Genomic DNA, 14,541 nt, shown 5'->3' on the forward strand with positions numbered 1-14,541 from the left:
ACATATAATGCTAGGTACTATTATTTGTCACCTCCGTGGATGTTGCCTGTTGCTAACAATGTCTTAAATAAACATTCTCAAATTAAACAAAAGTTAATTACAAAACACTCGATTTTATAACAAAAACGTAGATGATTTATATGAAATTTCGGTAATTATCAAATATGCAATAGTCTAAAGTATACTATTTTTATACTTGGTTGGTTACATGCTCTAATGCTTGTAATAATTACCTTCATCACATAATATGTTTTGTTGCAATGGTGATTTTATAATGTTTGCAAAAACAACTAGTGTAAGGGCTATAGACAAATACATATTCACACTGAAACGTAACAAAGCTTATCAAAATTCTGCCCTAGTACATTTTGATAAATGAATGTTATTTAAATACGTAAAAGATGTGTCTAGCTTCGATTTGTATGCATCTAAATGTATTTCATCTTTACATTTAAGTTTTGGTTTTTATTTGCATAATTATGTATAATTACTGTTTAGCCTGATTTGAATTTAAATAAATGTAATTTGCGATTGGTTTTGCCTTTGCGACCAGTGCAGACCAAGATCAGCCTGCACATCCGTGCAGGCTGATCATAGTCTGAACTGTTCGCTATTCAGTTAGTAAATTTTCACTGAACACCCCTTCGAATAATAAATGGTATTGCCCAAACTAAATGATGGAACAGTCCATTTTAGAAATTTAGCAGGCTGAGGGTTAAACAATTTAATAAGAGTGATACGTTGTCATAAACTGCACCTATTTTGTGGGTAGAACAGCAACAAAAAACAGTTCTTGCATTTTGTGATATTCAGGAACAATAGACGTGATGGTGAAAGAAAATCCCACGATTCAGGTGATATTTTTGCTTATTATTTCATTATTTCTTGACTGTTTTGAATGAGTTAAAAAGACGATTTTCGACTAGTGCATGGTACTGAAACATCACTCGAGCAGGGCACCATTGGCTTAAAAGGTCACGTTTCTAGATTCAAGCCAAATTTATAAAAACATACTATTGATAAATAAAAAGTGGAAGCAATGGGCATTACAAATCAAAAAGTGAAGCAATGATTATTTTTAATACAAATGGAAAGTAATGGGATTGTAAACAAAAGCAGAAAGCAATGCAATGTGAATGTAACTACAAAGTGAAAGAAGGAATGGGAGCAACTGAATTGTGAGTACAAAGTGGAAGCACAGATTGTCAAAAAAGTGGAGGCAATGAGAATGTCAATTCAAAGTGAAATCCATTTAATTTTCATTATTTGTTTCTTAAATCTGCTTTTTTTATTTCAAAGCAATCTCGAATGTACAAAGTTGAAGAGAGTGTTTTAATGAAGAAAAACCTTACAGTACACTAAAAACTTCAATTAATTATTTTATTAAATGCTAGTGTATCCGCAAGGGACTAAAAGGTATCACTAGTTAGTTATGAATCGGTGTTGCACAATGAGTTGACCTTCTGGTACATATCTAATCTACAATCAATGTGTTTAGATAATTATGTCTAGGAATGGTACAAATAAAACAATTAGACTTTTCATGGCAGAAAACCTGTATCTGATTAAAATATCTCGGGAAAGAAACTACCTTTCCATCCTCGGAATACTTGCATTTGTTACAAGAAAAAAGTAGCATCAATCAAACAAAGGAATAAGTTTGCCTAAAATACAAAAGAGAAGTAAATATATTTAAAAAAAATGAAAATTCAAGGACAAATCTTAGGTAAGCTTTCATGATTCAAAGGCAATCTGTAATACTAAATTAGGAATGGTGCTCCAGCCTGTTGTTGACTAACATGATGGACGTAATTAAGGGGTAGTTAGCATTGTTCATGAGAGGAAAACAAATATCTGTTTCATAATTTGGTAAAAAAATCATATAATAATATTTGGATAATTATATTCATTGGAAAATACTTTTGTAAATGTTGGTTTGAGTTTTAGCAGGAAATTAATGTATTAATAATTATAAATATTAGAAAATATATGAAATATAAGTTGATCAACCTAAAATTTTATTAGACTTGATGTTTCTATGGTATGGACAGTTTATACTAGTATAATCACGTGAAGCAATCGGCATTAACTTCCGTTATTACACAAAAGAATAACTTAGGACTGTACATAAAAGAACCGCGCTCTGGCTGGTTTCGAAATGTTCTGAAACAAGTAGGAATTAGTTCTTTTTGATTTATTACAAGTAAAAAATTTCTTTAAATAGTTCATCAGAAGTTTGGTTTTATGTACATAAAATTCTATTCACATAATAATTATTATCTTAGGTTATTATTGAATTTGTTTAAATGTGTATTAATTTATAAAAGATGGGTTTTAATATGATATTTTAATATCTTAATACTAACTATTTTTGATTATGACAGTTAGATTAAATTTATATAAGAAAAAGAATTGTTCTGAAACAAGTAGGAATTACTGTAAATCTAGATATGTTCGCGGATACTATATTTCGCGTTTTTCAAAACGAGGACATTTTCGCGGATACAAATCTTCGCGGAATCATATCCATTGCGAATCCGTCGAAAATTAAGTCGCAAGTGAACATATTTAACATAATAAGGTAAGTATCACTGCATAGTTGCATTTGAAAACGTTTAGTCTTATAGTACCCTTCTATTATAAATGCACCCTAACCCTTTTCATCCATATCAACGGATATTCACACCCCCAATTATGGACAGTCAATAAATTGCTGTTATTACACTGTCATTTGTTTGCCATTTAAATAGGCGATTAATCCATACTTAGCCGAATATATCATATTGGCTGCCGATTGTAAATTACATGTATATGTCGTTCGATAGATGCATATTGCTTTTGTTTTTATCCCCTGTTTGCCTGACGGATCGATATTGAAAATGCTGTTGCTTCATAAATAAGTAACTTGTCAATCAATTGAAATAATATGGATATTTGCACTCATGTAATACAATTATGGTACTAGAATATGAATTAATAATATCCAGATATGTATAAGCACAGAACCATTTTATAGCCATCTATTTAAGCTGAAGCTAAAATCTTTCGCGTTTTTGTTAGATCAGAGTTTTTCGCGGCTTTTTAATTTCACGGAAATATACTACCCGCGAAAGGCGCTAATTTAAAAAAGCGCGAAAACAATTCTAGGTTTACAGTAGTTCGTTTTGGTTTATTACAGATGAAAATAGATCTGGCGTTGTGTTTAACTTTCTCGAAATGAGCTAAACTTTCCCGGTTTTCTTATTACCATGCTATCGCAAAACCGGTAACAGTATCACATGGTAAAACATTGTAAATACATTTTTTTTCAAAATCATGCATCATGACGTAAAAATCAATAAACCAAAATGTATGTTATTTGTCATGACTTGTTAGTTTTATTGTTGTAGTAAGTAAAAAGAATTCGGCACTCATGAAGGAGAAAGAGATGATACTACAAGCTTTTACTGTTTTGGCTACTATCGTTTTATTTGCAAATGGTCAGCATGGACAGAAATTACCACCATTTGCAACAAGCAAGTACCTAGGAGATGTAAAAGACAAAATAAAGATACAACCTGCAGGAAATTAATGTATTAATAATTATAAATATTAGAAAATATATGAAATATAAGTTGATCAACCTAAAATTTTATTAGACTTGATGTTTCTATGGTATGGACAGTTTATACTAGTATAATCACGTGAAGCAATCGGCATTAACTTCCGTTATTACACAAAAGAATAACTTAGGACTGTACATAAAAGAACCGCGCTCTGGCTGGTTTCGAAATGTTCTGAAACAAGTAGGAATTAGTTCTTTTTGATTTATTACAAGTAAAAAATTTCTTTAAATAGTTCATCAGAAGTTTGGTTTTATGTACATAAAATTCTATTCACATAATAATTATTATCTTAGGTTATTATTGAATTTGTTTAAATGTGTATTAATTTATAAAAGATGGGTTTTAATATGATATTTTAATATCTTAATACTAACTATTTTTGATTATGACAGTTAGATTAAATTTATGTAAGAAAAAGAATTGTTCTGAAACAAGTAGGAATTACTGTAAATCTAGATATGTTCGCGGATACTATATTTCGCGTTTTTCAAAACGAGGACATTTTCGCGGATACAAATCTTCGCGGAATCATATCCATTGCGAATCCGTCGAAAATTAAGTCGCAAGTGAACATATTTAACATAATAAGGTAAGTATCACTGCATAGTTGCATTTGAAAACGTTTAGTCTTATAGTACCCTTCTATTATAAATGCACCCTAACCCTTTTCATCCATATCAACGGATATTCACACCCCCAATTATGGACAGTCAATAAATTGCTGTTATTACACTGTCATTTGTTTGCCATTTATATAGGCGATTAATCCATACTTAGCTGAATATATCATATTGGCTGCCGATTGTAAATTACATGTATATGTCGTTCGATAGATGCATATTGCTTTTGTTTTTATTCCCTGTTTGCCTGACGGATCGATATTGAAAATGCTGTTGCTTCATAAATAAGTAACTTGTCAATCAATTGAAATAATATGGATATTTGCACTCATGTAATACAATTATGGTACTAGAATATGAATTAATAATATCCAGATATGTATAAGCACAGAACCATTTTATAGCCATCTATTTAAGCTGAAGCTAAAATCTTTCGCGTTTTTGTTAGATCAGAGTTTTTCGCGGCTTTTTAATTTCACGGAAATATACTACCCGCGAAAGGCGCTAATTTAAAAAAGCGCGAAAACAATTCTAGGTTTACAGTAGTTCGTTTTGGTTTATTACAGATGAAAATAGATCTGGCGTTGTGTTTAACTTTCTCGAAATGAGCTAAACTTTCCCGGTTTTCTTATTACCATGTTATCGCAAAACCGGTAACAGTATCACATGGTAAAACATTGTAAATACATTTTTTTTCAAAATCATGCATCATGACGTAAAAATCAATAAACCAAAATGTATGTTATTTGTCATGACTTGTTAGTTTTATTGTTGTAGTAAGTAAAAAGAATTCGGCACTCATGAAGGAGAAAGAGATGATACTACAAGCTTTTACTGTTTTGGCTACTATCGTTTTATTTGCAAATGGTCAGCATGGACAGAAATTACCACCATTTGCAACAAGCAAGTACCTAGGAGATGTAAAAGACAAAATAAAGATACAACCTGCGCCAATGCCCAATCTCAACCTTATGGGTGTAAGTACTTTCTTAAAGTTTAATAAAAATGTGTTTTTCATGTACAGTGTCAGAAAAATAGGACCAGAACCATACGCCGCAAAGGTAAAAGGTATATAAACATAACAAAACACAACATACGTACGAAAAAAAGAAATCGGACGTGGCGAGTTGAAAACATAGTCAATGGTATAGAACGGTCAGTAACGTTTGCAAATTTATTAATTATTCTGTTTAATTTTATATAATTACGTCGCACCGGCACAATTATAGGTCATACGGCGACTTTTCAGCTTTGATTGTGGAGGAAGACCCCGTGTGCCCAACAAGCGGGTACCTGAGTAGAACCACCGACCTTCCGCAAGCCAGCCAGATGGCTTCCTCACATGAAGAATTCAACGCCCCGAGTGAGGCTCGGACCTACATCGATGGGGGCAACTGATTTGAAGTCAGTGACCTTAACCACTCGGCCACGGAGGCCCCCGTTACCTTTGTAAAATAAACTGGAGAGGGTTTACACGAGTTTGGGACATGCCGACCTCCCATTTACTTTTTTATCTTAACAAAAGAGACAGCGTAAATAAGTTAATTTTCTGCTTAGATAAACCTTTAAATGTGTCTTGTTATGTATTTCTTATCACAAAGTTTAATCTTTAAATCAAATTGTCAGATACCTCCGACCTTATTTAAAATCATTTCAAACAAATGATATTTGGGTTACCCTGCATCAATTGTTTTCAAATTATTCGGAATCGTCATAATATATGGCCGCCTGAGAACATGATCATTTTTCTCTGTATGAATGAAGCGAAACCTTGTAAAAAAGTGCTGGACACATTTTAAAATAAATTAAGTGGAAAGGTGAAGCTGTAAAGAGTCTTACTAAAGGGTTTCGAATGAGTAGTTTCGAGCTATAGATAACTAAATAAACAAATCACATACGAAAGGTTCTCCGTTGCAAAGTAACTATTATTTTGATTCGTTAATACGTATGGCATTCGGGGGCGTGCTCACCTTTCCTGATATCCAAATAGTGGAAATTTTAAAAACCTTCTGATTTAAAAGCTATTAGAAACAGATGTTCTAAGGATACCCTTTCCATCATGATAATGATTGTCCAAATTATTCTGATTCATGGCGACCAGAACATAAGCTGAAATAGATATCTAAACAAATAGAAAAAGTGGAAACTCCACAGGTCGCTCAACACAACAAAAACGAAAATGTTGCAGGCTCGGTTTGATTGAGCCTGTTCATGGACGGTAGTTAAAATGCATGCTACCGTCCACGCCCTCTAGCCCCGGGTTGAGCAGAACTCAACATTTACACATGCTAAAAGTACAAAGAACAATTTAGAGACATCCACAGATGTGTTCATACGGCGATGCACACGGAACCTTCAATGATACACTAGCGTGTAATTCCATTAAATGTGGCATATGGTCCCCAGTTAAAATAATGGGTTTGTCCTAAACGAGAAAACAATGAGCAGAACTAAACAAACTGGAATTTAGAAAGAGGGTCTGAGGTTATGGAGCCTGCATATCACAGGAACTGCCAAAAGACAAAATTAAAAAGCAGGCACCATATCCAAGGGGTGATTAAGCAATACCCATAGCCATGAAAGCGGGAGTATTGGAACCACCCAGGCCGAAATGTTCATACTGAGAAACTAAACAGTACCAGTAACACGACATAAAAGTCGTGCTGAACGATCTGAGGAGATCGAAATATAACAGCCCTGATTGAATGTACGGGGAGACTTTTTACGGCCGCCACACGGCACAATTAACGCAGTCTTGTAAACGGTTTGTCCTATTTGGAAATGATTTCACAGAAAGATTCCTTCGGTGACAGTTTACCTTCGGTGACGGTTTACCATGAGAAGTCATATTAGTCAGACTCGTCAAAACAAACAAAGCGACCAAAGCTAAAATTGAAAACAAAAACGCCAACTACTAAAACACAGGTCCAAATTTGAAACAAATCAGTTTAACGTCGTACCTTCACAATTATTGTGATATTGCAACTTTTCTGCTTCGATCCAAGGTGTGCATTATTTCATCACAGGCACATTGGTGGAACCACCGACCTTTCGTAAGCCAGCTGGATGGATTCCTCACATAAAGAATTCAACGCCCCGAGTAGGGCTCGAACCAACATCGGAGAGGGACAATTGATTTGAAATCAGCGACCTTAACCACCCGGCCATGGAGGCCCCTTATATTGCTTAATTGTGCTATATACTCATATAATGCCATTTAAATTTTCTTTTAGAAAACGGACTTTGAGCAAAACGTACTAAATGAATCACAAGATACAGACTCATGTAATTTCTCTGTAGACAGATTTGCATGAAAATTGTTGTAAAAAGTGTTCAAATTAAATTACATTTCAGACGCTTGGTCCTTGGTTTTACCAGTTTCATATAGATCCTTGTAGTTGGGCCGTAGCTGAGGAGTTCACAAATTATATGCAGGTTCGAGAACTACAAGGAAACAACATTTTATTACATGAAACAATGAGGTAGGTTTATGTGAAACATGATACAAACATTAACATGGACTTTTTAAGTAAAAAAAAACAACAATGACAAATTGCGAAATAAAAAGTCTTTGACATTATCTGTACATGTAGCAAACAGAATTTTCATAAAATACAATTAAGTCTTATTTGTTTTTCTTTTCAGAAGCCATGACCTGTGTAATACCGTTACATCAATAGTTATTGTCAGAGGGCCTGGTGTTTTTATGGGCAAAGATCTTGTTGGTTAAGATTTATTGATTTCATTTCAGTTTTTAAGTCATTAATCATTTTCCTTTCCCGATTCATATGTACGTGACGGGTTAAAGTAAGGTGTTTAGTAAACTCTCATGCCTAAAGTTTCGAACATGAGTAATTGCTTTCTGTACAATACACAAACATTATTGTACAATGTTACTCCGACTGTTGAACCAAAATGTATATCATAACATCTTTTAAAAAAATCGCAAAGCAATAAAATTATTAACAGAGGAGAAAACTATAATTATCAAAGAGGCTGATAAAGGCGGTGGAATAGTCATTATTAACACAGATTACGTCCCTTTGTGTCATGCTTTTTATAAAATTGTAATGTTGAGGTATACCAGTATGCGAAGTGCATATGTACCCGTTTGTAATGCAGTAGTCATGAAGTTAAGATCTGGCTGCCACGTATAGCTACCTTGGTAATTCAGGCAGTGTGGCTGCCCATGTCTTCGATATTCATTGTCACCTGTCGATCCTATCATAACGGGAGAGCCTGGCTATAACGTGGCCAGCACATGATGGAATTTTACAAAACCTGCATGTCAAAACCGGGGCACAACGTATCGGTTAAAACATGACACTATGACTGGGGCAGATGTGTTATCTTGTATTGATTGCCATATTTTTGTCTCAATGTTTAGGTAATAACTGGAGTGGTAAGATAATCTTGGTTGCAACGGACTATACAAGCTTTGCTATAAATTGGGGATGCACAAAGTGGTCAGTATTTAATGATGGACTATGTGAAGATCCTTCTGTATATGTAAAGACTAGAGAACTAAACCCACATCCGAAAGTACTGAGACGCATAGAAACGGTTCTACAAAATACGTGGGGAATCTCTGTTAACCAACTGAGGAGGATATCTAATGAAAAACGTAAGTGGATCTTGTACAACACGTGTTATTTATACGAAAACAGTAGAACAATAAAAGTTTCTAATTCTATTGAATAAAAAATAAGAAACTTTGATGCATCAATCCACATAAGAACTAGATGTGTGTCCAAACTGTACACGCTTTTATGTCAGAATGTTTATAATAATGTCTTTAAAGATGTTTGCAACACACACTTTTAAGAACTCTATGTGCATTTTTCACTAAGTCAAGGGTCATAGCTTCGGCCTGGTTGAGTAAAATCCCAAAGAGAAGACCTGATGCAAAACTGCATAGACTTTAAAACAATCTTCTAATGTTTTATAACTCAAGGTCAAGTACATTTCAACATAAATTAAGCATAAACTTTTATTTTTTGATCAAATAAAGAGCAATAACTCCGTGCAACGAGAAAATAAGAACAAACTAGATCCCCGGGGGCAACATGTTGAGCCCACCCTTTAACCCCTAACGGTGATCTTGACCTTTTTAGACAGAAGCCTGGTGTTTGCATATGGCACCCGTCTTATTGAAATAAACATTAATGTAAAATATAAACAAGATTCCTAATTGCATGTCAAAGTTAGGGCCGGACAAAATCTGACATGACCTTTGACCTCCAATTTTAATTTTGTTTTGCTGTTTTCGTTGAAAACAACACATTTCTAATGTTACAAAATAAATTATTTACAAGATGCAATGAAATTATAATTAATTTTTTAGTTCATTGTTCGTTGCGCAGATTTCAGGTGCAGTTGAACCCTACTAAACGTATCTCTAACTAAAAGTAACAAAGATGAGATGTTCTACATGTGCCGTCAAACGTCATTTTGTTTTGTTTTCTCTTTTGTATTCAGCTTGCTCAACTGGAGGCTCCTCTTGGATAAAAAAGAACGGGAACGTTGGCTAAGAATGTCAGTATTTGAAGCGTAACAAGAAATATCTTTAAAAATGATGGTCGGCGAATTGTAATAAGGAAAGAAGTTTATGGATTTTTCATCTAACAATCATCTTTCATCTAACATTTTGCAAAACAAAACACCGCACTTTAACAATTTAAATTGTTCTCTTTTAATTTTTCGCAAAAGTTTCGTAGGGTTGCAATTTTGTTTCGTTTATCCTTAGACGAATAATTACAGCAGTAGTTTGATGAAGATTCACGAAGCGGTTCATGAGAAGAGGTCATTAAACGTATTTATATTTTTAGCTAAATTGGTCCCTATCCCTATTGTAACAAAATAGCAAGAGACCTTACGATATTGTTACACATCGAGTTTGATAAAAATCCATTACATTTTAGTGGTTAATGCGAAGAAAGGCATATCTATTTTTAGCTATAGTGGTCCCTAATAGGGCCCAAGTTCCTATATAAATAAATTTGGAAGAGGACCTTATAATGATGCTCCAGACCAAGTATGACAAAGATCCACCAAGCTGTTCATGAGACGCCGTATAAAGGCATTTCTAGTTTTAGGTCTAGCAGCCCCTACAAGGGGTTAAATGTCCCAGCTGAACAAAGTCGGCTGCGGGCCTAATAAAGATGCTACAAATCAAGTTTGATTAGAATACATGAAAAAAAAAATCAATTAAAGGACTTTTTTATTTATTATTTTTTTTTATTTCTAAAATAGGCCAACTGATCCCGCTTTAACAAATGCATATTCGCCATTCATGAATCTTTGGACAATGACGTCACAACTATAAAAAAGTGAAGGTCAAGCAAAACATACAATTGTAATTATTTCAATATTTCTGTTTCATAAGCAAAGTTTGACCGTAGTCATATCACATAGATAAACTGTATGCAGCGTACCTTCATTTCAGTGTACTGAGATTCAGTCATTATATAGCATATATATAATAAAACAGATTTCAACTGAGTTCAATCTTTGCATACCATACTAAAGAAAGATATTCATATTTAATAAATCAGTTAAATAATTTATAACAAATATATCAAAGCAAACAAGTACTCATTTTAATATGCAATCTGAATAAGTCACAAAAACAAGAAACCTTTTCATATACAGACGACAATTGTAACAAGGAAAATCTTTTAAAAAGCACTTCTCTACATAAAAGACTCTTATCACACCCTTATTCATGTGATACGCAGACCGTATTCAGCTCTTTCTTTAATTTGATATATGCTGGTATTTGAACAGGTTTTTATCACATTTATTAAACTTACTTATCATTTTGAGATATATCAATATTTTTGCTAAATATACTGAGCCAAAGTTAGCTTTAAAACTGTGAACAGCGTCGTTTAGGATAAACACTTTGTCTACATTTCACTCAGCGTAGCACAATCAACAGAGTGAAAGAAATTGACACTCTCGTCCAATCAGGCAGAGTGTTGCATAAATCTTCCATTTTGATAAATTATCTATAATGCGTTATCAAGTAGTTTGATTTGCTAACTGAAGTCACGTGGCATAGGTAACGAAAACGAATTTAGACGGCGTCGCCGAAAAACAGCTACAAATAAAAGAACAGTGGTTGAACATTAAAGACACAAGATACAAATATTAAAGAATTAACGACTGCTTCATTATTTTATTCAAGTAACCCGGTACCAGACATTTTATATTAACAGGCTGAGTAGCAACTTGCATACAACGCAACCATAGTTCATAATTATATTGTTACAAAATGCCTCATCGACATTACTCGGTATCATCTCCAGTCGAACCACTTTCGAAGCAAGGCATGCATTTTCAAATTTAATATACGCATCACAATTATCTGTACAGGTTTTCTTATATTGAGTTTAGATTAATACACAATGTAAATATTCATAGTTCTACTGCTTACTCAATTTGGTGTTGGCATATACTTTCTAAAACGATGATATACATGTTAGAATTTACCCTGACTACGCCGCCTATTACAATTTTCGAACAGCATTGACTCCTTTCAGTACCTTGAACAATATCTCTCCTACTAGGCGTATAATAAGTTATAGACAATACTGATCAATGAGCACGTGAATACATGATCATTTTCCTCACTCCATTTGCAAATTTTATATACACGTGTCTAACAATCATTTTGAGGAAGAATACCAGATGCATTCGAACTTTTTAAAAGTTTACCTAACGGCGTTGTGCTGTAGCAGCCGAACATCTTATTGCACTGTCAAAGTGAAGTAGTTAATCAACATTTATTTGAACGCTACACAATTTTACTACATTAGAGACGATTTGCGGTAAATTATTGATTTTTGGCATTAAGTGTATAAATGGTGGATAGATTTGTTTGTTGTTAATTGTTATTTAAAGCGTTTCCTCTTCTAAAGGTAACAATAATATTGTTTGTAATTAAGAAATTATTATCGAGCACCAGATAATTAAGTTTTCATAAGCATATGGTTTTATTGGTAAGTTTGATGTGTAAACTACTTTTTTATATGACCGACAGTTTGTGATCAAAGAAGGTCTAGCAGTAAGTGTTGTTTTGTTTCAAACAAATCCTTTATTAGTGCAAACAATAAATTTTTCTAGTTTTTGTTGAATATTAAAGCAGTTATATGGAAATATAAATTTAAAAGACATAATTAAACGACATAAAATTCCTCGATACATTACACATTTTGACCTTACGTGTGTGTTGGACGACTTCCCCCAATATTAACACCACCCAACTACTGAGATCACTTCTAAAAGAAACCGTCGGTGGTCTTATTAGCGGGGTTCTACTGTACATGTATGGCTAGATGTTCTGTTGACGGAACACAAAATTCTATCGCAAAATAACTTTAATTCGAGTAAGCTTGCTTTAATATAAAAGTGATTGCAGTGCCAAGAAATCAATTTTTCAGAGGTCGAATTATTTCAGTTTTGATTGCTGAATTGCATTTGTTCATGCCATGTGTTCGCCCAAAATAGTGTCAAGAGAGGAATCTTCGCGTGTCTTCTACCTCTAAAACTGACCACGGAGAACACTAACAGACAGAGCATCACTGCCTGTCGTATTCTCTCAATAGGTCACTTATAGTAGTTCAACAAAGACATAAGGCGAGCGGTTGTATTATGTTAAAAGGTTTCGACATTTCAACATGGAAGTCATGGGCACGATCCCAACTGGGGTCATGACCCTATCTACTCATATCACACCATAACTGGTTTTTGCAGAAAACGGTCTCGAGAGCTTCAACCTTGCATTAACCTTAAATAATCATTGTAATTCATGTGTGCATTTACGCGAAAGATTAATGTACATTTTTGAATTACCTTTGAAGATATGAATGTAATTTCCTCCTCTGCAGGATTTTTACGGATGTACATATGCTTCTTTTGTAATTTTTAAAATATACTAATAAGATATTGCTCTGATTTGTATTTACATTTATCAAATTGAAACAGACGTCGGAAGATAAACCAATTTCAAATGGCACTTTTAAACTTGGTGAAATTAGATCACAAATAAATCGAGAAATCGATATTTAATTTCAAGATCACTTTGACCTTGTCCCTTACATATGCCCATTGCACAGGCTTGTTAGTCCCAACAAAAATTGGTATGTTGACCACAGACAACACTAATACAAAGATGAACAGCAGTCAGTCGAAATAACGATTTCTTAAGCTATTTATCATATTTTCAGCCTCACTGACCTTTGACCTACTAACCAATGGAATTTCAGGGACCTTAAAGTAATTATTTTATCAAATTTGTATATAGTAGGCAATGTGCTTTTATGTCATTAAACAGAAACAACTATAGCTCGCTGTAACTTTGACCTTTAACCTGTCGAGCTCCAAAACAATAGAGACCATAAACTATCCGAATAAAATCATTCTTTTAAGTTTGGCTGCCGGATAAATTATTTCTATCTATAAAGCAGAGACACTTGTGCGTCTCAATGAAACTGCGATCTCAACCATTAACCTGCTGACTCCGAAATTTACCAACCACATTCAATCATCATAAGAAGGTGACTTTTGTAGACCCAAAATATTATAGGTAAGGTAGATTTCTCTGAAGCACAGAGCGTCAGAGCCACGGATTTGCAAAGTAGGCCGACAACAAAAAGAATCTACGGAAAAATACTACAGACGGGTTGCTTCAAAAATCCAACAAGCTTATTTCAATTTAATGCAAAATATAGGAAACGGGGAGAAAGGGGTAGGGGGTAAAAAGTTGGGGTCGGCGTAGCAGAAGGTGGAACAAGGATTAATATTCAAAAGAAAATGCTACGTTCCTTTATCACAGATACCCTACAACGTAAACAGCAGCGCGGACACTCATGTACAAAAGACAAACACACATACACACATAACTAGCTTACATAGATAAACAGACAAGTAAGATATAAAAACACTGTAGGGCAGCGACCAAGATACTAAGACGCACAAGCGCACAAATGCACACACATAAGCAGAAGAAGAAAACGACAGTCGGGCACCGCCTACGGATTTCTGCAGCCAAAATTAAAGTGGGTACAATAACATACTCATACTGAAATGTGAGGAGCTGCTAAAGCGAGCGAGCGCAAATGCAATGGGAAAGCAAGGAGAAAGGATGGAGGATGAAGCGACGGTAGGAGGAGTAAGGAGAAAGAAACACTAACAACAAACAAGATAACATACGCAACACAAAATACAAGACAGACATAAAACAAATTGAAAATCGGGGCCCCGCTTTGGAACGGTCGGTAACTTATCTTAAGTAATCAAGGGGTTTAAACGCG

The 14,541-nt window shown here is 34.1% G+C and overlaps 1 protein-coding gene across 1 annotated transcript; it reads left to right on the top strand.

The window, feature by feature from the left end:
- The first annotated feature begins 4,969 nt into the window (after positions 1-4,969).
- Positions 4,970-10,760, top strand: LOC123554944 (uncharacterized). Its single transcript, XM_045345397.2, has 5 exons — positions 4,970-5,202; positions 7,580-7,707; positions 7,871-7,950; positions 8,613-8,849; positions 9,704-10,760. The coding sequence occupies exons 1-5, from the start codon at positions 5,026-5,028 to the stop codon at positions 9,754-9,756; spliced, it is 675 nt and encodes a 224-aa protein (XP_045201332.2). The 5' UTR covers positions 4,970-5,025; the 3' UTR covers positions 9,757-10,760.
- The last annotated feature ends 3,781 nt before the right edge of the window (positions 10,761-14,541 follow it).

This window comes from Mercenaria mercenaria, chromosome 7, assembly GCF_021730395.1.
Source record: "Mercenaria mercenaria strain notata chromosome 7, MADL_Memer_1, whole genome shotgun sequence".
Lineage (NCBI taxonomy): Eukaryota > Metazoa > Mollusca > Bivalvia > Venerida > Veneridae > Mercenaria > Mercenaria mercenaria.

Coding starts and splice junctions, on each gene's coding strand:
- LOC123554944 (XM_045345397.2), top strand. CDS start 5,026: ATGAAGGAGAAAGAGATGATACTACAAGCTTTTACTGTTTTGGCTACT. Junction 5,203..7,579: donor CCAATCTCAACCTTATGGGT/GTAAGTACTTTC, acceptor ATTACATTTCAG/ACGCTTGGTCCTTGGTTTTA. Junction 7,708..7,870: donor TTATTACATGAAACAATGAG/GTAGGTTTATGT, acceptor TTTTCTTTTCAG/AAGCCATGACCTGTGTAATA.